Below are 22,318 nucleotides of genomic sequence, written 5' to 3' on the forward strand. Positions count from 1 at the left end.
TTGGCACAAGGAGGTGACCGGGCCCTCCTGCACCTCGCCTGTTGGCTGTTTGACCTTTGGTGATCAGTGCACGCTCCCCAACCTCCGTCCTTAGTTTCCTCTTTTGCAAACGTTTTGCCAGCGGGACCCTGAGATTCCTCCTCTTATGAGCTCCAAGTCCTGACAGCTCTCTCCCTCAGACCTCGGGAGGCCCCCACCTTCCAATGCAGGTCCAGGCACCCGACCAGAGAGGAGCTGGGTGGGGGGCAGGGCGGGCAAGGCCAGGCAGGCGATTGGGCTGAAGATGGAGGAGCTATTCGGTTGCACCCATGGCCTAGAGGGGAGAGGGAGAGCCGAATCAGGGGCATGGGGTACATAAGCCAAATAAAGGAGGGGAATAGAGGGGAGAAGCTCGGGTCGGGGAAGAAAGCTTGCGTGTCAGATCCCCGCGGGTATCTCCCTTCCGTGGGTCTCGGGTCTTGGATGCGCTGCCTGCAACTCCCAAATCTGCCGTCAGGGGCCGCAGAAACTCTGTCCTTGCAGCAGGCTCGTGTGTCGAACCCCTTGGTGAGGAGGGAATGTGAAGGCGAGGGACCAGGCACGACCTTTATGGCTTGGAAGGTCTTAGAAACAGAGAGGGAATGTTAGTACCCGCGATAAAATCTTGATATTTGTCAGAGAATATTGGGAATCAATTCTAGAATGTTGGTGTCACTAGCGAAAAGTTGGTTGTCATCCTTAAAATGTTGATATGACTCATATGTATTTAGCATCTTAGTCATAGAATCTTAAAACCAGAGTCGAGAGGCTCTTGATTCGAAGTCTCCTAGAAGGTTAGAGAGGAGGGGACTTCCCTAAGGTCACGCCTCCAGGGCGCTGCAGCAGAGAGGAGTGTGCGGACAAGGGCTGAGAGCTATGGGGATTTCCTTCCCCTTTTCTTGGCCCACATCCAAGCGTCCCAGCCCCAGGTTACTGGAGAGGAAGGGGGCGTGGCTCGCCCCAGGATTAGACCGGGGAAGGCTGGAGGGACATCTCACCTCGGGCGTTGTAGCTGCTGGGTGGCCCCCCGCAGCCAGCGCTCCCTTGCCTTCCAGATGACAATTTGTCGGGCACGAGCGGGATGGAGGTGGACGACCGCGTGTCGGCGCTGGAGCAGCGGCTGCAGCTGCAGGAAGACGAGCTGGCGGTCCTAAAGGCCGCGCTGGCTGACGCGCTGCGTCGCCTGCGGGCATGCGAGGAGCAAGGCGCTGCTCTGCGCGCGCGGGGCACCCCCAAGGGCCGGGCGCCTCCGCGCCTAGGCACCACAGCCTCGGGTATCTTCGCTAAACTGGAGGGGTGAGATGGGAGGGACTGGGGCCAGGACCTCACACTCACCCCCTTCTGTCCTCTAACCCCATTCCTCTAGTGTGTCAGCTCTTGAAAGGTCTTCCCACTAGGACGCCCCTCAATGGCTCGGGACCCCCGCGGCGCGTGGGCGGCTATGCCACGTCCCCATCCTCCCCCAAAAAGGAGGCGACCTCCGGGCGCAGGTAAGTCACGGAAGCCAGGATCCCCAGTTTCCTCCAAGACCTCGGAGGCTGTTTATGTGGAAACGGATGGACTCATATGTCCGAACACCAGCAGTGGAAGGTCCGGGGAAGTTCTTGCTCGCCTCCGGCACTCGCCTGCTGGCCTCGCGGGCTCTGCCCCTACCTACGTGCTCTCTATTCGCAGTGCCCGCCGCTACTTGTCACCAGAGCGCCTCGCCTCAGTGCGCCGCGAGGACCCCCGCAGCCGCACCACATCCTCTAGCAGCAATTGTAGCGCCAAAAAGGAAGGGTAGGTGTCCGAAGCGGGGTCGTGACACAATGGGTGGGGCCAGGACCCCAGTTAGGCTTGGAAAAGGATGGGGTATTTAGGGTGATGCCCCAGGCCACGAGGTGATAACCTAAAGGGCGGTCATCTAGTTCAGAATGCGGAAACAGTGCCGGAGGCTCGGAGAGACCAATCTTGAGATAGCGTGGTTGAACTGGGAGGCATGGAAACGCGGAACCAACATGGAGGGGCGTGGTCAAAGCATTAAGGGGCTGGACTAGAACCTAGGAATCGTGGATGATTAGCGTCTCTTGGTTGAGCCGGAGTAGAAGTTAGGGAGGATCCAGGTTTGTGGGCGTGGCAATTAAGGTAAAGGGGAGAGTCCCCGTTGAGTCTCAGAGATGTAGCCAGGGCAGGACCCTCAGAGGAGTTTCTGCAGGAAATGGGGTAATCAGAGGGAGGGAAGTGATTGGAATTTGAGGGTGTGGCCAGAGGGTTAGCCAGGGCAGAATCAGAATCTGGGGTGGGGGTAATGGGCTAAGACCAGGTGCCGTAGTGTCCGACGCAAGAAGCTGGGCGGAGGGGAGCCTGGGGCGCTGCCAGGTGGAAATGGGCGTGGTTTGAAAGTTGGGCGTGGTCATATGTGGGCGTGGGCAGATATCAGTAGGCTTGAAGGGACTCTAGGTGAAAGTGGTCACGGTCTGAAGTTTAACCGGACCTGAGGAGGGTAGGCGGTTCCATGGAGAGCTGTCAGTTCAGGGGCAGGATCGGAAGGAGAGGTGTGTATGATCAGAATGTTGGGCGTGGTCAAGTTCCCAGAGCCCGGGCCACACTGAAGGTCTGGGCGGTGTAAAAACCTGAGTGTGGAGTCCTGATGCAGTGGGCGTGGTCAGGGCTTGGCGGGTCCGGCCTAAGGCAGGACCAGACTAAGGCAGGACCAGAGTCAAAGATCACACATTTCAACCTCACTGAAATAATGGCAAACACGTACAGAAGCTATGTGCTAGGCACCACGCAAGGCATGTTACATGAATTAACTAATTTAAGCTTCGCAATCACCCGAGAGGTATGTATTTTTTTTATCCCCAATTTAAAAGTGAAGAAATCGAGGCAAGAGGTTTGGCAACTTGTCCACACTGCTAGGAACTGGCAGAGCTGGGGTTTGAACTCAGGCAGACACGTCCCCGAGTCCATGTTCTCAAAAAACACTCTCCCTCCCCCCAAAAAAGAGCCTGGTATCAGGACCCGCAGCCAGGGACCTGAGACCCAGTGTGACCCTCCGGCTACGGGGTTGGCAGTGGAGGGCGGGGCAGGGCGCGGCGGCGTGGGCGCCTCCCAGGGCCGGAAGCGGCGGAGCCGGTCCCGGCTCCACCCCCGGCCCCGAAGCTTCGCCAGCCGCCGCCATGAGTAGCTTTGGAGCTGGGTGAGACTCTCTGGCACACCCCCCTCCTCCTCGCGCTACCGAGATCTGGATCCCAGGTTTCCCCCTTCTCCGGGGACCCAGACCCGCGGGCATCACCACCTTCCGTCAGCAAAGGGAGTTGGAGACACGCCCCTTCCCTTAAACCCTCACCTCTTCCCTCTCTGCTTGAAGTTTGGGGCTCTGTGGGACTGGGGGTGGGGAGCGTTGGGAGAACCGTGCTGATTAGGTGGGAGGGGTACCCGTGACGCTCCTCTTTCAGGATCGCGTCCCTGCCACTTCGTGCTGTTTGATCTTTGGCGATCACTGCCTCTCTGGGCCTGTGTCTTAGGCTCTGCAAGATCAACCGAGCAAAGCACACGGCCTGCAGAGAGGCAGCGCTCCGCTCCTTACTCGGCCCCCATTTTTCATCAAATACCTCCGGGGAGCGCTGGGGTGGGGAAGTGGTTTCTCCCAATTTCTGACTTGCCTGCTAATTAGGGCTTTCTTTCTTTTCTTTTCTTTTCTTTTTTTTTTTTTTTTCCCTTTCCTGACAGCAAAACCAAAGAAGTTATCTTCAGCATGGGTAAGTAGGGAGAATGGGTGGGGCTTCCTGGGGTGAGAAGCCAGAGCTGGAGGTCAGGAAGCCTGGCTACTGGCTGGGCCTTTGCCTCTTTGGCCTCATTTTCCCCACCTCTACTAATTAAAAAAGTAAAAAAGTGAAGTCGGAAGGGGAAAGGAAATAGGGTTGGGGGCTGGCGTCAGCACCTGACCTCTGGGGGTGTTCTGGCAGAGGAGGGCTCCGTGAAAATGTTCCTGAGGGGCCGCCCTGTGCTCATGCTGATCCCCGACGAGCTGGCACCCAGCTACAGCCTGGATACACGCTCCGAGCTGCCTTCCCGCCGTCTCAAGCTGGACTGGGTGTATCCTTTTGCTTTAATCTCTTCCTCCCACTTCTCCCAACCCACCCGCCCCCAGCCTGGAAGGGACCAGAGCCTTTCTGGTGTGGGACTTCAGCTGGAGGGAGGGCCTTTGTACTGAAGGTGGGACTTTCCAGGCCTCTGTGGCTTTAGCGGTCAGGAAGAACTGGAGTCTGGAGGGAGCAGAGGAAGGCAGGTTAGCTGACATGACCTTTTATGATTCATTCAAGGAGCAAATGTTTGCTGAGCGCCCTCCATCTGTCACATCCTCGTCTACATGTGGGCTGTGTTCCCTGAGCTCACACAGTCTGGGAATACAGTAAACTAAGCTCAAGTGAGAGGAGTAACTGGGTTTCTCTGAGGAGAGGGCATTTGAGCTGAGAATCGGACATTCAGGGGCCAGCCTAGGAAGAACAGAGGGCACGGCAGGTCTAAGGGCTCTGCGGTCAGAGTGAGCTTGGTGTATTTGAGAAATGGAAGAAGTTGATAATGGTTAAGAACCCTGTCTTTGGAGCCTGGCAGAAATGGGTTGAAACCCCAGCCCAGCCTCTGGCTGGCTACGTGACCCTGGACAAGTCACCTTGCCATTCTGTGCCTCAGTTGACTCCTCTGAAAAATGGGTGTTGTGATCTCAGATTCATAAGGCTGTGAAACAATGTGCTCATCATATGGGCCCCATAAACAGAGATTGATTAAAATAATAACTAATCATTATTGAGCACTTATTATATGCCAGGCACTGTTCAAAGCTCTTTCAAGTATAAATACGTTGAATACTGTGATCCTTCTCTTTTGTAGGATTGAGAATATATTTTTACAACAAGTGGCCTCCGAGAGCTCTCTGAGGCCTGCAGGTTGGGAACTATTACCTTTTCTTTCCAGATGAGGAAACTGAGGTCAAGAGAGGGGACCAAGCAGGAAGAAAAACAAATATATTAACGTATATATGTGGAACCTAGAAAAATGGTATAGACGAACCGGTTTGCAGGGCAGAAATAGAGACCCAGACATAGAGAACAAACATATGCACACCAAGGGGGGAGGGGGCTGGTGGGATGAATTGGGAGATTGGGATTGACATATATAGACTAATATGTATAAAATAGATAACTAATAAGAACCTGCTATATAAAAAAATAAATAAAATAAAATTTAAAAAAAAAAAGAGAGGGGATATCAAGCCCTGTTCTAGGGAGTCAGCAGATCTGAGGCAAGAGCTCTGATTCTGAGCCCCAGGCTTTTCCCAAAATGCAGACTGGGGCTTGGGATCAGCATCTTAGGGACCCAGTCCCTGTCTTCCTCTCTTGGCCTTGGTTTCTGCTCTGGAGGAGGGATGAATGTGGGAGCCCAGAGCCTCTTTAAGGCAGCTGGAAATATTCGCGGGAGTCAAAGAATACCATGCTGTCATGTCAAGCTGGGCTTGATAAGTGAGCATCAAAAGAAAAGCAGTTGAGATAGCAACAGTCAGTATAGGCCTCATTCCCCAGCCCCAAATGGCTGCAGGGTGAAGCAGTTTCTGTGGGGTCGGGATACACATATCGACATTCATTCAAATGTTTCCTGAACATTCTGGGGCTAAGGGCTGGGTTCCAACAGTCCTCAAATCACAGTCCAGTGTGGGGACAGAATCCGTGACAATGACCACTCAGGCTGGGATTGGGAGAACCCAGAGAGGGCAGCTGACCCAGCCTGGGCATCAGGGAAGGCTTCTCAGAGGAGGAGTTGTAGAAGAGAACAAAACAGCCCAGTCTTGGCCACTGTGGAACTGATAGTCTCATTAAGGAATAGGTGACGTTAACAAATTGATCAGATAAGTGGGATGAATCTAGCGGAGGAAGAGAGCCTGAAGCTTGATCTGAGGACAGGGCAACTGAGAAGGGTGGCAGGTAGCGTGTGCTAGGCAAAGGGGAAGGTTAGTGCCAAGACCTGGGTGACAGTAGTGATCTTAGTGTTTTGAGAAACTCCAAGGTCAGAGAGCAAAGGAGGGCAGAAGCCCTGCTAAGGCCAGGGAGGGGCAAACCAGGCCAGTGGAGGAGCTTGGGCTTTGTCTTAGGGGAACTGGGGAGCCACAGAAAGTTCTGAACAGAGGAGGGTCACATTCCTTCAACAAATATTGAACTCATGTCTGCTGTGTACCAGGCCCTGATCTGGTCACAAGGGGTACATCAGTAAACAAAATGGACAGAGGTCCCTGCCCCCCTTGGAGCAGACACTGTAGTTCGGGAGACACAAAATAAACAGATAACGTGTGGGATGCTGATGACTGTACTGCAGGAATATGAAGAGGGAGGGGGATGGGGGCAGTTGAGGGTGTGTGAGTTTGCGGTTTTTTTTGTTTGTTTGTGTTTGGCCGTGGCGCGACTTGTGGGATCTTAGTTCCCCAACCAAGTATTGAGCCCAGGCCCCAGAAGTGAAAGCGCTGAGTCCTAACCACTGGACTGCCAGGGAATTCCAGTTTGCAGTTTTAAACAGCTGGGAACTATTTGGGAGAGGCTTGGGAAGGCCTCTCCAAGGAGCTGACAGTTGAGTAGAGATCTGAAGGAGGTGTGGGAGCCATGGAGAGATGAGGAAGAGGGCCCTGTCTGTCTCCCAGCTTTTGGTGGCTACTGGCAACCCTTGGGGTTCTTTGGCTTATAGTTGCTTTACTCCAATCCCTGTCTTCACACCGCCTTCTCCCACCCTGTGTCTGTGTCTTTTCTTCTCTGTCCCTTATAAGGACACTTGTTGCTGGAGTTAGGGCCCATCCAGATAATCCAGGATGATCTCATCTTGAGATCCTTAATTACATCTGCGAAGACTCCTTTTCCAAGGAAGGTTACCTTCACACTTCCCAGGGGTTAATATTTTGGTGGACATATTTTTGGGGGATACCATCATTCAACCTCCCACAGGGGTAAGAGTGGAAACAGGAAAACCTAGCTCTGATGACCTTCATCTGGGAGTCAGTCAGCAGATGCAATGCAAAACAGGCTCTTTAACCAGCCCCTGGGCACCTCCAGCTATGGCTACCGTGGCCGAGACTGCCGGGCCAACCTTTACCTGCTGCCAACAGGGGAGATAGTATACTTCGTGGCCTCTGTGGCTGTGCTATACAGTGTGGAGGAGCAGAGGCAGCGGCACTACCTGGGACACAATGATGACATCAAGTGGTGAGGCCTGGGAGGAGGATGCCAAATATTTCCTGCTTGGGACCTTCTTAGGGGAGGTGGGTGGGGCCAGGCCTTCCCTGGCCAACAGGCTGAATTCAGGGGGAAAAAAATGTGGATTGATTATCAATACGTCAAATGTCGGTGAATTCACTCAGATGCCTGAATTTTTCACTTCTTTTGAAAACTTCAAGTGGGCACCCCAGACTATCCCACAGTGTGTTGGAGCCCTGTGGTGACAGCCCCTTTATTTTTTTATATTTAGCCTCACCGCACAGCATGTAGGATCTTAGTTCCCCTACCAGGGATCGAACCCATGCCCCCTGCAGTGGAAGCCTGGAGTCTTAACCACTGGACCTCCAAGGAAGTCCCTTTTATTTTATTTTATTGTTGACAGCCCTTTTAAATGGGTGTGTTCTCCTGACCGTTTGTGGTACAGGCTTGAGCCCTCTGGGCACTTGAGTTAGAGACGCAGGCCTGAGTCTTGCTTCTGAGCCGGAGTACCCAGAGAGTATACCCTTATTGCTACTGAAGAGCTGAATCAGTGTTTATTGACTAAGTAACTCATTCAAGCAAACTGCGGAATGAATAATCAGGCATCGAGACTGTGGCCTGCTGTGGGAGGGGTCCTGGTGTGCTGCGAGCACCCCCCTGCTGAGCCCTGTCCATCTGCCCTCTCTCTCCTCAGCCTGGCTGTCCACCCTGATATGGTCACCATCGCCACTGGACAGGTGGCAGGCACCACTAAGGAGGGGAAGGTAACAGAGTGGAGGGGGCAGGACCTGGAGACTGGGATGGAGTCGTGGGTGGGTCAGGAAGCTGGGCCCCCCAGGTAACCGGCCTCTCTCTTCCCTGCAGCCACTGCTGCCCCACGTGCGCGTCTGGGACTCCGTTTCCCTCTCCACCTTACACGTACTGGGCCTGGGGGTGTTTGACAGAGCTGTGTGCTGTGTGGGCTTTTCCAAATCTGTAAGTCCTGTGCCATCCCTCGCCTGCCCCGGGTGCCCCTTGGGGCTGGAGGCCACACCTTCATCATGGCCTCACAGGTGCTGGCCACGCCCCCTGGCCCTCCAGGCTGTGTGCCCACATTTGTGGCCTCACAGGCCTGCTCTATTAGCCCTTACGAGGGGACCATGTGTCATGATTGCTCCGCAGAGAAACTCCTCAGTGATCCTTTGTACGTCAGTTAACACTTTCTGCATTATTTTTTCACACCACCTTTCATTCTGGAAGGGTCCTTAACCCTTAGGCATTTTAAGCCCTGTGTCTAGGGCAGCCCTGGCTCCTAGTACCATCCTAAGTGGGTGTTGGCAGGTATGGAGGAGATAAGCACAGAAATCGAGAGTTAGCCTTTAGGAATTTGTCCAGCAATTTGACATTCACACAACATCCAAGTGTGTGAGTGGTGGGCTTTTTTTTTTTTTTTTTAAATCATATTTTACAGTTTTACTGTATTTTACCAGAGTATTGGCTGCAATGGATCGGGGAATAAAAAACAACCTGTCATCCCATAGACAGTTTAAGAACCTCACAGGTTTTCTGAGACCTGAGGAGACACTTGAGAACTTTGGGGAAATAAAGCTATTTTGTTGCCAAAATGTAGGGGAAAGGAAAACTTTGCAAAATCAAAACTAACCTGCACTTAACTACAGGTATAAAAAAGCAACATCATCCCGACTTTATTAACTGTTTAACTTCACAGCCCTAAAAGTCATTCTATAGGAAAATGCAGATTAGAGGCTCTCAGTAAGAATTCCTGACCTCGGGCTACTTGCAGAGAAATTGTAGCTGAGGGGAAATTAGAGGAAATTCTTAGGGAGGAGTCATTTCAAAAGGAAAATTATAAACAGCCTTTAAAATGTGTGTGGCCCTGGACGGGGAGTATATTTTCATGTGTTTCACATGACTTGGGTCAGGGCCTGTGAAACAGGCCTGAGTAGCTAATGCCCCAGTGGGCAAGGTGTTGGAGGGAGGGGGTGGATCCTGACCTGCCTGCCCCTCCCCCATCCTCTCTCCTCTTCCTAGAATGGGGGCAACCTCCTCTGTGCGGTAGATGAGTCCAACGATCACATGCTTTCTGTGTGGGACTGGGCCAAGGAGACCAAGGTGGCAGATGGCAAGGTGAGGTAACCCTTCTTATCCCCTCTCCTTGGGGTCTCCCTGTGGGATTGGCCAGATCTCAGTGTTCACAAGTCTGGAATCAGACTCATGTTGAAATCCTGGCTTTGCCATTTGCTGGCTGTGTGACTTTGGGTAAGTGGCTTGCCCTCTCGGAGCTTCAGTTGCCTCATCTATAAAATGGGGATAATGGTAGCATCTTCCTTGTAGGGATAATTTGGCTTTGATGTTGGCATATGGGGTGGGCAAACCAGGCCCAACAGGAGGATCGGTACAAGGTGGCTGCTGGTTCTGCTGTCCTGCGATGTCCAAGACAGACCTTGACTTGCATCTCCGGGCAATAACCTGCTTTACAGATGAGGAACCTGAGGCATGGTAGAGGGGAGAGCTACTTGCCCATGGTCACGTGCTTATTCTGGGCTGGGGGCAAGAGACCTAGGATTGGGGCCCATGGCTTGGGGAAAGAGAAGTAGTTGAGAGGCTGGGCTCTCAGTGACTTGATTCTGGGCACAATCTGGCTGTGTGTCCTTAGGCAAGTGAATTCCCCTCTCTGAGCCTCACTTCATCATCTGTAATGGGAGGTGCTAATGAGCCTTACCTTACAGGGTGCTGTGGGGTTAAATGAGTTGATGGACGTTAAGTACTTGGCACAGAGCTTGGTACAAAGTAAGGGCTCTCGTGCCTGCCATTATGTTGATGAAGAAAACAATAATGCTTCACTGGCTGGCCCTGCTTCCTGTACTTTAGTTTGCCCGTAAAGGAGAGGTACAGGCAAGTTGGGTGTGCAAGCGCACAACCCACACAGTTGTATAGGGCAGTCCTTCCTGGGTTGGGTATCGTGGTCCCGATGGCTTTGAGGTCCTCATTCAGAATCTCCCCCACCCCCTAAAGTGCTCCAATGAGGCCGTGCTGGTGGCCACCTTCCACCCCACAGACCCCACCATGCTCATCACCTGCGGGAAATCCCACATCTACTTCTGGAACCTAGAAGGGGGCGGCATGAGCAAACGGCAGGGCCTCTTTGAGGTGAGTGCCAGGGGTACTGGGACAGGCTGGCCCTGAAGGAGGCTGGCAGGGACACCCAGGCAGACAAGAAGATACCCCAGGGGCTGGAGGTTGTAGGAATGCTGAGATATTGCCTGCTGGGGCCTCAGTTCCCTTATCCATACCAGTGGCGTGATCCACCTTAACTCTTTGAAGTTGTGAGGATTCAGTGGGATGAAGAGTATAGCGACTCCTAGCAGATAGTGGATGCTCAATAAATGGGTTGCTGCGGTTGTCAATATTCTGGATAAACCGAGGTCAGAGGCTGACTGGCCAAGAGAGACAGAGAGAGAAACAGCAGGAAGCACAGGGCCTGGGAGAGAAGATGCAGGCACACCTCTGACAGGGCTCCTTTGCCTTTGGTGAGAGTTGGGGCTTCTACCCCAAAAGGGGAGGCCCTGAGAACACCAGGCTCAGATGGAGATGAAGACGGAGATATTGAGATGAGAAGAGGGTGGGGCGGGGCAGGGTGAGGGACCTGGACACAGACAGAAGAGGGGGCGGGAGGGAAGGAGAGGAGAGGGGCAGGGGCAGAGAGGGGGAGACCAAGGGACCAGAGAGAGAGGAATCCAAGCGGAAGACAGCAGGGGAACGAAGGACAGAGACTGGGACAGGAGTCAGGGAGGAGAGAGAGGAGGGAGGAAGGGGGTCCGGGGTGGGTCAGAAAGTGGTCTGTAGGCAACGTGACACTCCATGGAGGTGGATTGGAGATGAGGATGCTCCCCACAGGGCCGCTCCCCAAAGCATGGAGGGCATCCCCTGGACCATTGTCCTGGGTGATGGGTGAGCTCTGGGAGGCCTCCCGGCTTCAGCGACCCTCTGACACCTTCCCCTTCTCCCCCACCTTAGAAACACGAGAAACCGAAGTACGTGCTGTGTGTGACCTTTTTGGAGGGTGGCGATGTGGTCACCGGGGACTCTGGGGGGAACCTCTATGTCTGGGGCAAAGGTCAGTGTCAGCCCCACCTGTTTGGTTCCCCAACCCGGTCCTCCCTGACTCCCTTTGGCTGTGCGTCCCTTTCTCGGAGCATGCTGATGTGGAATGTATGATACAACAATACAAGTCATTACTTGTCCAATTCTAACACCTCCATCAAGGCTCAGCTCCAGTATCCCCACCTGCATGAAATCTTCACTTATTCCCTCCCCTTGTCCTCTGCAAATCCCATGGCAGCGATCAAGTTTGAGCTATAAATGAATGGGTTAACCCAGTGTGGATGGACGGATGGATGGAGAGGTGGTTTGTTCCAGAGCAATGAATGAATGAAAAAGTTAATGAATGAATGAAGCGTTTGTCCTACCCAGTGAATAGAAGAATGAGTAGATGAATATGCTGTCCTTAATGGGTGGGTGATTAGGTGAGTGAACAAATAAATATATGAATGGCTGTCCCCAGAACGGACGACTGTGTTAATAAACGACTAGGTCTTTTCCCAGGCAGTGGATGACTGTAAAGTTACGAATGAATGAATGAATGAGTTTTCTCAGTCATCAAACCACTTCCTGGAACAATCAGTTCTTCATAACATGTTAATCCATTGGCTGAGGTAACCATTCATCTTTGGGTAGTGAGTGAGGAGTGGGTTTGGGAGTTGGGCAGGCTTTGGGTTCAGGTCTCAGCGGTGCTGTGTGCTCTCTGTGGCCTTGGGAGAGTCAGCTCCCTTCTGAGACTCAGTTGCCCCATCTGTAAAATGGGTATAATACTCTCTCCCTCACACGGTTGTTTCGAGCTTTTCTTGAGATTAGACAGCTGAAAATAAGCTCTGAATAATTGGCAGTGTGTCTTTCCCAGCAGACTCTAAGCTCTCTGAGGGCAGAGACTTGGTCTGATTGGTTCCCATATCTCCAGTCTCACCACTGGGTCCAGCCCGCAGGGCTACAGGATGTTGGGTGGGTGGGTGGTTAGAAAGATAGGTGGACAAAAGGATGTATGTACACGTGGCACCACTTCTGAGCCTGGAAGGATGGAATTGAAGAGAGTTGCTTTTTCTTCCTCTCCACTTAGTCCCTGCCCCAGCCTCTTCCCTGGTTCCCGGGCCTTCAGTCTTGTCCCCTCCAATTCAGTTTGTTGTCAGAACCAAATGTAAATCTGACCCTATCCTTCCCCTGCTGAACCCTTCCATTACTACACAGTTCAGATCCCTCAGAATAAGGTCTGGATTCCTCACTGAGGTCTGCAAGGTCCGGATTCCTCAATGAGGCCATGCATGGTCTGGCCCTGCTTTCTCTTGTCCCTTGCATGTTATACTTGGTCACACCAGATTTCTTTAGTTTCCTAAATAGTCCATGTTCTCTCTGCCTTTTGCACATGTTGTTCCTTCTGCCTGGAACACTTTTCTACCCTCTGTTGTCCTAGCCAACTCCTACTCAACCTTCAGATCCTTGCTCAGCTGTCCCCTCCTCCAGGAAGCCCTCCCTGGCCCACCAGGGTAGGTGCCCACTCTGGGATCCCACAGTCTCCTGGGTTTCCCCATCCCAGCCCCAGCCATGTTGGGTCGTCACTGACTGGTAGTAGGTCTGTCTCTGAAACTGGACTGTGATCCCTGTGAGGGTAGGATCTGAGGTTGCCTTCATCAGTACCCAGCATCACCCAGCATGAGGCTGGGCCCAGAGTCAATGCTAGTTTAATAATTGTTGACTGAATGGATGGATGAACCGATGGTGATGGTTAGGTTGACAGATGAGTGGATAGATGGGTGAATGGGTAGATGGATAGGAAAAAAAATGGAAAATGGGTGGATGTTTGGATAGAAGGATGGATTGACTGGTGAGTGGGTAGTCAGATGAAAGAGAGGGTGAATGAATGGATGAGAGGCGGATTGATGGATGGATAGAAGGAAGGAAGCGTTGATGGCTGGATGGATGGGTAATTGGATGGGTGAGTAGATAGATGGATGGACAGACCAGTAGATAGGTGAGTGGATGAATGGGTGGGTAAGTGGGTTAGGGTTAGGATCAAAGGGTGGATGGGTAGATGTTACTTCAGATGGTTTATTAGATGGATGATAGGGTATTTGAATAGATGGGTGGTTGAGTAGATGGGTGGGTGGAAGGCTGGGTAGAAGAAAAGTTGAGTGAATGGCTGGATGTAGGATTGAGAGTTTGAGGTGTTTTCTGGGGTCAGTATGGGGGAGCTTCCCCATGCTGACCTCTGCCCCTGGCCACCCTGCAGGTGGGAACCGTATCACACAGGCCCTGCTGGGTGTCCACGATGGCGGCGTGTTTGGGCTCTGCGCCCTGCGGGACGGGACGCTGGTGTCAGGAGGGGGCCGCGATCGGCGGGTGATCCTCTGGGGTTCCGACTACAGCAAGCTGCAGGAGGCGGAGGTGAGGGGGAGAGGCTCATGAAGGTGAGGATACCTCCTCCCACCCCACTAATACTAGACCCTGCTCTCCCAGCCTGTCTCCCCCACCCCCCAACCCCACCTCTGCGTGTGCCCTACACTCATCTGCCTACCCCCCACCCCCCTTTGCCTACTCAGGTCCCCGAGGACTTCGGCCCCGTGCGGACCGTGGCAGAGGGCCGGGGTGACACGCTGTACGTGGGGACCACCCGCAACTCCATCCTGCAGGGCTCTGTCCACACTGGCTTCTCGCTGCTCATCCAGGTGAGCTCTTCTGCACCTGCCCTGCTCCCTCCCCACCCACCTCTCTTCTCTCCTCTGTACCATTCATTCCTCCTCTCTTCCCACTCCCATTTCACCTCACCTCCCTGCCCCATCCCTTATCCTCTGGCCTGGTAAACACCACTTACCTTCCCTTTAACTGCTCCTGACACATAACCCCACCCCAGAACACCCCATGGTCCAGCAATGGGTTAACTGGTAGCACAGCAGAGGGGTCCCAGGGCCCTGCTCCAGCTGTGCTGCCCCCTGCTGGTCAGGTTGGTGTCCATTTCTGTAAGTGCCCTGGCAGGTTGTCACACAGGCCTTGAGCCACACACCTCCCAGGTCTTCAGCTACAAGGATCTAGGAAGACCCTCTGGAGTCTTCTCAGATGCGCATTCCTTCATCCTCGTGGGCCAGAACCCTACCACACATCCAAGTAAAAAACCCAGCCTACTAGGGGAATTCCCTGGCCGTCCAGTGGTTAGAACTCTGCACTTCCACTGCTGGGGGCCTGGGTTCGATCCCTGGTAGTCAGGGAAGATCCTGCAAGCCACATGGTGCGGCCAAAAAAAACCCTGGGATCGAAGCACAGCCCTGTTGCTCACTCGCTGTGTGATATGAGGCAAGTAAATAACCTCTCTGTGCCTCTGTGAACCAGGAGAATAATAGAACTGACTCATGGGGTTTTGTAAGGATTCAATGAGTCAATTCATGCACAGCATTTAGAATGGTGCCTGGCACAGAGTAAGGGCTCAAAGAGTCTTGGCCAAAATTACTTCTTGTTCAGTGACCCCCCCCGCCCCTTCCTTCACTCCTGACATGCATTTTACCTCTTGCATGGTAGCTGAGATCCGTACAGCAGCTGCATTTAGATTCCCCCTCTCTGGCTCTTGTTTCCATGGAAAAAGATGAGGAAAAACAAGGGCTAGAGGGATTTCCTAGGGGTCCCAAGACCAGAATGGACCTTAAAGACCTCTAATAATAGTATCAATATTATTTAGTATTAATTATATTATTAATATATTACTAGCTTTATATTATTTATTAACATTAATCATTATACTAATATCAATAATTATAATTCTGTTGATTATCATTGTTAATTACTTTAATTATATATTAATAGTGTATGTTATCACTACTGATAATAGTCAGCCACTTCCATTTGGTGAGCATTTTGTACCAGCCTCATACACTTTCCATCTATTCACACTTTCCATCCATAATTTGAGTGAGCAGAAAAATGCCATGAACCACATACAGTGATTGGTTCCATTTTACAGAAGATGAAACTGAGGCTCCAAGGAGAAGTCATCTGCCCAGGTGACTGCCACAGTCAATAAGAGAGAGCTGCAGTCAGACTCACCAGGCTGAGTACCCTTCATGGGTTCCTACAGCCTGCTGGGCGCCATCTGTCTCCCAAAGTCAAGCTCCTACTCATCATGTCTCTTGCCTCCCATTGTGTACACTGGAAAGCAGAGACCTGGGGGGAGGGGCAACATTTGCCTCGAGCCCCACACTGGGGCAGGGGTCTGCCCAATCACAGCCTCCTTCAGATACACTGGGGAAAGGGTCTTCCCTGGGTAACCTGTGGGGAGAGTGTGTTGCTGGGGCTAGTCCAGCACTTCTTTCTGGCATCAGACTTTGGGGAGGTGGGGGATGCAGAGGAAAGGCCTGGATTGGCAGTCTCCATGCTGTCATCTCTCCTTTCTGCCAGGGCCACGTGGAAGAGCTGTGGGGCCTGGCCACACACCCCAGCCGGGGACAATTTGTGACATGTGGTCAGGATAAGTTGGTGCATCTGTGGAGCGTGGAGTCCCACCAGCCCCTGTGGAGTAGGATCATCGAGGTAAGGGGATGGGGGACTTGACACGCCATTCTAACAGAACGACTTGTCTCAGTGTGTCAGGGTTCAGTGCATCAAATGGAAGCCACACTTGGCGTCTTTAAGCAGAAGGAGATTTAATGCAGGGAACTGGGTGCTTACAAACTCACTTAGAAGTGCTAGAGGAGTGAGTTCTTGACTGGAAAGAAGCCCAGAACAGCACCACAGAACTGACCTGCCAGAGGAGCTGCTGCCTCTGCCACAGCCAGGAAGTTGGGGAGTCAGGAACCACTGAGTTCAAGAAAATGCTGTCATTGTAACTGCAATCCAGGAACCAGGATGCTGTGGTCACTCAAGTGTTGGCTCTAGAGCTATGCTGTCCAATACATGTGGCTATTCAAACTTAACTTTAAATGTAAGTAGAATTAAACATTCAGTTTCTCCATTGCACTAGCTACATTCCAAACATGTGGCTAGTGGCTACCATATTGGAAAGTGCAGATAGAGAACATCTCCATTATCGCAGAAGGTTCAGTTGGACTATCTTGCTCTAGAGTGACCCAATGCTGGCTACATTTACACTGGCCAAAAACAGATACTCTGTGCCCTTGCCTCTCAAGGCTAGTGACTGCTCACCAGCATAGCAAATGCTATTGCTTTCACAACCCAACTGATCAGTGGAAGTGGCAGAGCGGGGCCTCCACCTCGTACCTTCCAGAGCCCACAATGGTGCAGCTGATTGTCAGACCCAAATCACAGCCAACCCTAGCTACAAGGGATTCTGGGCAATGTAGTTTTTAAGCTCTCCTGCCTGTATGGTAGAAGGTCAGTCATCATATTCCCCACACCACCCTTTGAGGTTTTGCTCCAGGAATCCAGGGTTACCTATGATCCTGGAACACTTGATGGCCTTTGAACTTCTAGGAGTCAGGGATGGTGTACCCCGGAAATTATTAGGGCCATGTATAATAATCCTCACTCTGGCTGCCTAATTGAGCACCTACTATATGCCAGGACCTGTGCTCAGCACAGCAGTTCTCTAGCCAGGGCATAAGAACCCCCTGAGTTGTTAGAAACATAGAATCCTGAGTCCCAAGCATGGGAAGTCTGGTTCAGGAGGTCTGAGTTTAGTCCCAGAAATCTGCAATTTATAAGAAGAACAAGCTCCCTCGGGTTATTCTGATTTGGGCAGTCTGCCCACCATGCCTGACATTGGCTTAGCACTTTACCCACATTGTCTTCTTAACTCCCCCCCACCCCAACCTCCACAAGGCAGTAGAGACGATGGATCGCCCAGAAACAGGAAGGTAAAATCAGGAAATGGGCCCAGAAAGGTAAAATCACTTGCCGTTCGTAATTACAATCATAGCTGACCTTTATTCAGTGCTTCCTGTAGGCCATCTTACTCACCAGCTTACCATTCTAAGGACTTTACACCTTGCTTATAACAGTCCTGGGGAGTGTGTATTGATGTTCTCCGTTTGGGGCAACCAAGGCCACGATGGGGAAAGTTATTTGATGTCACATAACGAGGAAGTGTCAGGGCCACAGTTTCAAACCACGTCTGATTCCATGGTGCTCTGTTGCCTGCAAATCAACCAAATGCCCCTGAAATTTAAAAATTTTGTGCTAGGAGTTAGATAAAGATATGGGGAAACAGGCACTCAGACAAGCCTAATGATAAGTCAATATAATTTTATAAGGGAAAGCAAATTGGCGTGATATATCAGAACCCTTAAAAATATGGATAGCCTTTGTCCCAACGATCTCACTAGTAGAAAAGTCCCTAAGGAAATCATCTTGGGTTTATAAAGCTGTGGGAGGTTAAAACAGGAGTGAAAAAGGATCCAGAGTCAACAGTGAAAGGAGGAATATTTTCTCTTCGAGCTGACATGTTAAAGGAAAGGAGAGAGTGGTTTCCAGAGCATCTGCAGCAGCAGGTTACTGGAGGGCAACAGAGGGAGGTGAGAGCCCTCATGCCAGGCTGAGAGTTGCCTCTGAGGCTGGGGAAGTGTGGGCCAGATGGAAGGGGGACCCCAGCTCCCAGCCCTTCCTCTTCTCTCCCTCCTCAGGACCCGGCCTACTCTGCTGGCTTCCACCCCAGTGGCTGTGTCCTGGCCATTGGCACGGCGACGGGCAGGTAAAGCTGATGGGCATTTGGGGAGGGCTTCTCTGCGCCCCCCAGGCACTATCCCTTGATCACCTCCCCCTGCCTTCCCTACTGCCCCAAAGCTTACAGAGAATGATAATTAGGTACCAACTGTTTACCAGGCCTTGATCTCCCAACATTCCTCTGGAGTCAGCCTCTCTCCCTAATCTTTTCTGGGGTCCTTCCCTCAGGCCCCACAGATTGCCACCCTTCTCTACCAGATCAGCTTACCCCTCCTCTCCCACCATGCCTTCTCCTTAAAGATGGCTGCTGCTGGACACGGAGACCCATGACCTGGTGGCCATCCATACAGATGGGAATGAACAGATCTCAGTGGTCAGCTTTTCTCCAGGTAAGGGCCGGGGCCGGGGAGGGGACCTTGGAGAGGCCAGGCCTGGGAACTGAAGCTCAAGAGTTACTGGCAGGGGGAAGGGGTGGAGTCTGTGTGGCACGGCCTAAGGGCGGGGCCAGGCCTGTGGCAGGGATGGAACTTGGGACTACTGAGGAGTCTGGGATAGTGGGGGGCTGAATCTGAGAGAGGAGGGGTAGAGCCTGGGTGCCTCCTCATAGCCCCCTCCCCCTCCCCCAGACGGGGCGTACCTGGCCGTGGGCTCCCACGACAACTTGGTGTACCTGTACACGGTGGACCAGGGCGGCCGCAAGGTCAGCCGCCTGGGCAAGTGCTCGGTGAGTGGGCAGTGGCCCCCAGCCCGCGCCGCCACCCCGTCCAGGGGGTGCAGAATTAACCAGTTTTCTACCTCAAGGGCGCACATCTTCAACACTCAACTGACTGCCCTGGTCACCTCAAGGAGTTTTAGCCCCGCCCACACATTTACCCTCTCCTGTGTTTAAAGGCCGTCCCTATGTGTAGCCCCGCCCCTCACGTTCTAAGCACACCCTCTGTGTAGCCCAGCCCCTTGCAGTCGAAGCCCGCCCCTCCGTGTCTAGCTCTGCCCACTTGTTCTAAACTCCCCCTTGTGTTCTAAGCCCTATTTGTCTAGCCCCGCTCATCACAGTCTGGCCCCGCCCATGATAGTGTGGCCCCGTCCCCACACCCCAAAGGCTTGTGTATCTTTCCTCGAGACCCCCTGTGTTTTCACCCTACCTTTGTATTTTGACTTCCACCCATCCTGGTCTGATCCTACCCGCTCCAGCTCTAACTCCGCCCCTTCCCTCCCCTGCAGGGCCATTCCAGTTTTATCACCCACCTGGATTGGGCCCAGGACAGCAGCTGCTTCGTCACCAACTCTGGGGACTACGAGATTCTGTACTGTGAGTTCTCTGAAACCCAAAGGCATTCCTCCTTCAGCCTCTCTATTGCGTGTGCGATTTGCATAGCCTTCCCTGGGTTCTGGAAGGGGAAGCAGGGCCTTCAAGTCCCTTCTCCTCTGGCTGTTTTATTCAGGGGTTGATCTGATTGGCTGGTCTCCTGGCTTCTGGTTTCCTCCCTGGTGGACCCAACTTTTAACCAGTTCCTCCCCCTCCGGGTTGGATGGCTGGGGTACAGGTTTCTAAGCAGATACCCCTGCTCTCGTCTTGAGATGTCACCACCCAGGATCTAGCACCAGTCTGGAGAGGTAGAATTAGCCTCCTGTGTCGGACCTCAGTGCCCATTGTCTGTGGAATGGATGAATTAAGTCAGTAGTTCTTTCCGTTTGGTTTTTGGTTTTTGGTTTTCTTGGCCGCGCCGCGCAGCTTGCCGGATCTTAGTTCCCCGACCAGGGATCGAACCCGTGCCCCCTGCAGTGGAACCGCGGAGTCCTAACCACTGGACCGCCAGGGAATTCCCAGTAGTTCTTTCTGCTCTGAACACCTCCTCCCATTTTCTGCCCCAGGGGACCCAGCTACCTGTAAGCAGATCACTACTGCAGATGCTGTGAGGAACGTGGAATGGGCCACGGCTACCTGTGTCCTGGGTTTTGGCGTGTTTGGTAAGTTCTGGAATGGGGAAAGTCTTGCTGAGGACAGGAGTTCCAAGAAACATCCCTGACTGGTGGTTTTCACAGTCTCTTATTACCTCTAAGGTGGGAAACTCATTCCTTTAGACATGTGAGCAGCGGTATTTGTATAAGAGGAAAGGTTAGGGTGAGGTGACTACTCAGATCCCTTGGAAATAAGAGGAAAGGTTAGGGTGAGGTGACTACTCAGATCCCTTGGAACTGTAATGAAATGAGAACAATTGGGGGTGTCACCTGGCCCAGGGAGATTCACACAGCCTGTGTCCCAGTCACCCATTCATTCAGGCATTAATGCACTCAACACATACCCCCTGAGCACCTGTGTGCCCAGCTGGGCAGTGCTAAGACCCAGTGGTGACCACGACAGCCCTGACCCTGCCATCATGGGTCTCACAGTCCAGTGGAAGAGGGAGACCTGTCCCCAGACCACCCAGAGTAGACTGGGCTGGGACAAGGAAGTCCAGAGAGGACACCTGGCCCCAGCCTAGGAGGGAGTCAGGGAGGGCTTCCTGGAGGAAGGGACATCCGAACTGGATCTGCAGGATGAGGAGTTAGGTTCTAGGGTGGTGAAGAAGGAAAGCAGTGGCTAGGCAAAGAGAATAATAGCCATGTATAAAAGCCTAGAGGTGACAGAGCTTGGTATTTGGAGAAATGCAAGAAGGCAGGATGGCTAAATCATTGCAGAGTTCAAGGGAAGCACTGGTAAGGACAAGGCAGGAGCAGTGTGGGGGACAAGGCAGAGCTTGGGGGTCATGGCGAGAAGCCTGGGCCATGGGAGGGTTTTTTTTTTTTTGTGGGATCTTAGTTCCCTGACCAGGGATTGAGCCCAGGCCCTTGGCAGTGAGAGCGTGGAGTCCTAACCATTGAACCGCCAGGGAATTCCCCATGGGAGGGCTTTGAGCTATAGAGGGATAGGGTCAGATAAGCATTTCCAAAAGATTATTCCAATTCTCATCCCCGGCTAGAGACGGGCTAGGTGAGAGAGAGGCAGGGAGGCTGGGGCTGGGGCCTACTCGCCTTGGGGGTCCCTGGCCCCAGCTGCCATCTTACCACCAGCCACCCCCAATCTTGCCCGCAGGGATCTGGTCTGAGGGAGCAGATGGTACTGACATCAATGCCGTGGCCCGTTCCCATGATGGGAAGTTGCTGGCTTCAGCTGATGACTTTGGCAAAGTCCACCTGTTTAGCTACCCCTGCTGTCAGCCTCGAGTGAGTCCCTCTGGGGGGCTGGCAGGGTGGAGGTACCAAGCAGCACTGCAGGCAGGATTAAGGCAGCCCTTTCTGGATCCCAGTTTCACCAGCTGTACAAGGAGGGCAGTGGCTTGATCCCAGGGGCCTTTCTTAACTTGAAAGTCGATAAATTACCAAGTCTGTAGTGCTAAAGGTCTGAGCATCTGCATTGTGAGATCTTTGGTTCTTTTTCCTATTAACTCAAGAAATATTTATTGAGCACTTACCGAATGCCTGGGCCCAGGGAATACAGCAGTGAACAAGACAGATGACTTCCTTTCACTTCCTTCTTTCCATATCACAGGCTCTCAGCCACAAATACGGCGGACACAGCAGCCATGTGACAAATGTGGCCTTCTTGTGGGATGACAGTGTGGCCCTGACCACAGGGGGCAAGGACACCAGCGTGCTGCAGTGGCGGGTGGTCTGAACTGGCAGGTGGGGGGGTTCCCAGGAACATGGGGCCCAGGTAGAGTCAGGTGGCAGTATTGGAATTCTATTTTCGGGAGATGTCTATTGCCGAGTAGAGTAATATATACCCAGAGTATGTCTATAGCAAAGGGGGTTATGGGGGTGGGAGGGTGGACTGGCAGACAGAAGTCTCTATTTATTGGGGTGGGAAAAGGGGTCACATTGCTTTGGGGGAGCCATTAGGGTGTTTGGTTTGGGGTGTTTTTTAAGTTTATTATTTTATATCATCCGGAAATAAAAACACGTGCACTGAGGTGGAGTGTCAGGGTCTGTGTATATGGTGTGTCCATAGATTGTGTCTATAGGTGTATATGTATGAGGTGTGTGTGTGGTGTGCATATATTACAGCGTTTGTGATGAGACACCATTATCAGGTCTTTATTCGTCTTTAAGCTTGACAGAAACCAAGCTTGCTCTAACTTAGGCCAGAGGAGGACTCAGTTGATCGACATTGCCAAACAAGGAAGGGCAGTTGTCCCCTCTGGCCTTCAGGGCCATCAAACCAAGGATTTGAGGGCAACCAAGGTACTCCATACCTTCTCTGACCTTCTGCAAGTCAGCATGTTTCTCTGGGACCAGCATTCTCCACACCACGGAAGGATGGCACCCAGCAGGTTGAGCCCCAAGTCCAAAAATCCCAGGGAAGGGCTATGATTGGCCCATCTGCAGATCTATCA

At 52.5% G+C, this 22,318-nt stretch overlaps 1 protein-coding gene across 3 annotated transcripts; it reads left to right on the plus strand.

Moving 5' to 3' along the window:
• The first annotated feature begins 1,041 nt into the window (after positions 1–1,041).
• Positions 1,042–21,748, plus strand: EML2 (EMAP like 2). Of its 3 annotated transcripts, none has more exons than XR_003006316.1 (19): positions 1,042–1,292; positions 1,385–1,508; positions 1,693–1,797; positions 3,730–3,758; positions 3,966–4,095; positions 7,092–7,241; positions 7,927–7,996; positions 8,097–8,207; positions 9,264–9,359; positions 10,248–10,382; positions 11,250–11,349; positions 13,573–13,727; positions 13,883–14,008; positions 15,726–15,857; positions 17,906–17,973; positions 18,246–18,334; positions 19,167–19,254; positions 19,818–19,913; positions 21,019–21,149. XR_003006316.1 is itself a non-coding variant. In XM_024768467.1 (19 exons), exons 1-19 carry the CDS (start codon positions 3,177–3,179, stop codon positions 21,598–21,600), a joined length of 1,950 nt encoding a protein of 649 aa, XP_024624235.1. In that variant the 5' UTR covers positions 3,150–3,176; the 3' UTR covers positions 21,601–21,748. The 3 variants fall into 3 exon arrangements, 2 of the variants coding, with proteins under 2 accessions (XP_024624235.1, XP_024624237.1); XM_024768467.1 differs by lacking the exons at positions 1,042–1,292; positions 1,385–1,508; positions 1,693–1,797 and adding exons at positions 3,150–3,196; positions 18,572–18,669; positions 21,475–21,748; XM_024768469.1 differs by lacking the exons at positions 1,042–1,292; positions 1,385–1,508; positions 1,693–1,797 and adding exons at positions 3,176–3,252; positions 18,572–18,669; positions 21,475–21,748.
• The last annotated feature ends 570 nt before the right edge of the window (positions 21,749–22,318 follow it).

The sequence above is a fragment of the Neophocaena asiaeorientalis genome, unplaced genomic scaffold (assembly GCF_003031525.2).
Source record: "Neophocaena asiaeorientalis asiaeorientalis breed wild unplaced genomic scaffold, Neophocaena_asiaeorientalis_V1.1 scaffold629, whole genome shotgun sequence".
Taxonomy (NCBI): Eukaryota; Metazoa; Chordata; class Mammalia; order Artiodactyla; family Phocoenidae; genus Neophocaena; species Neophocaena asiaeorientalis.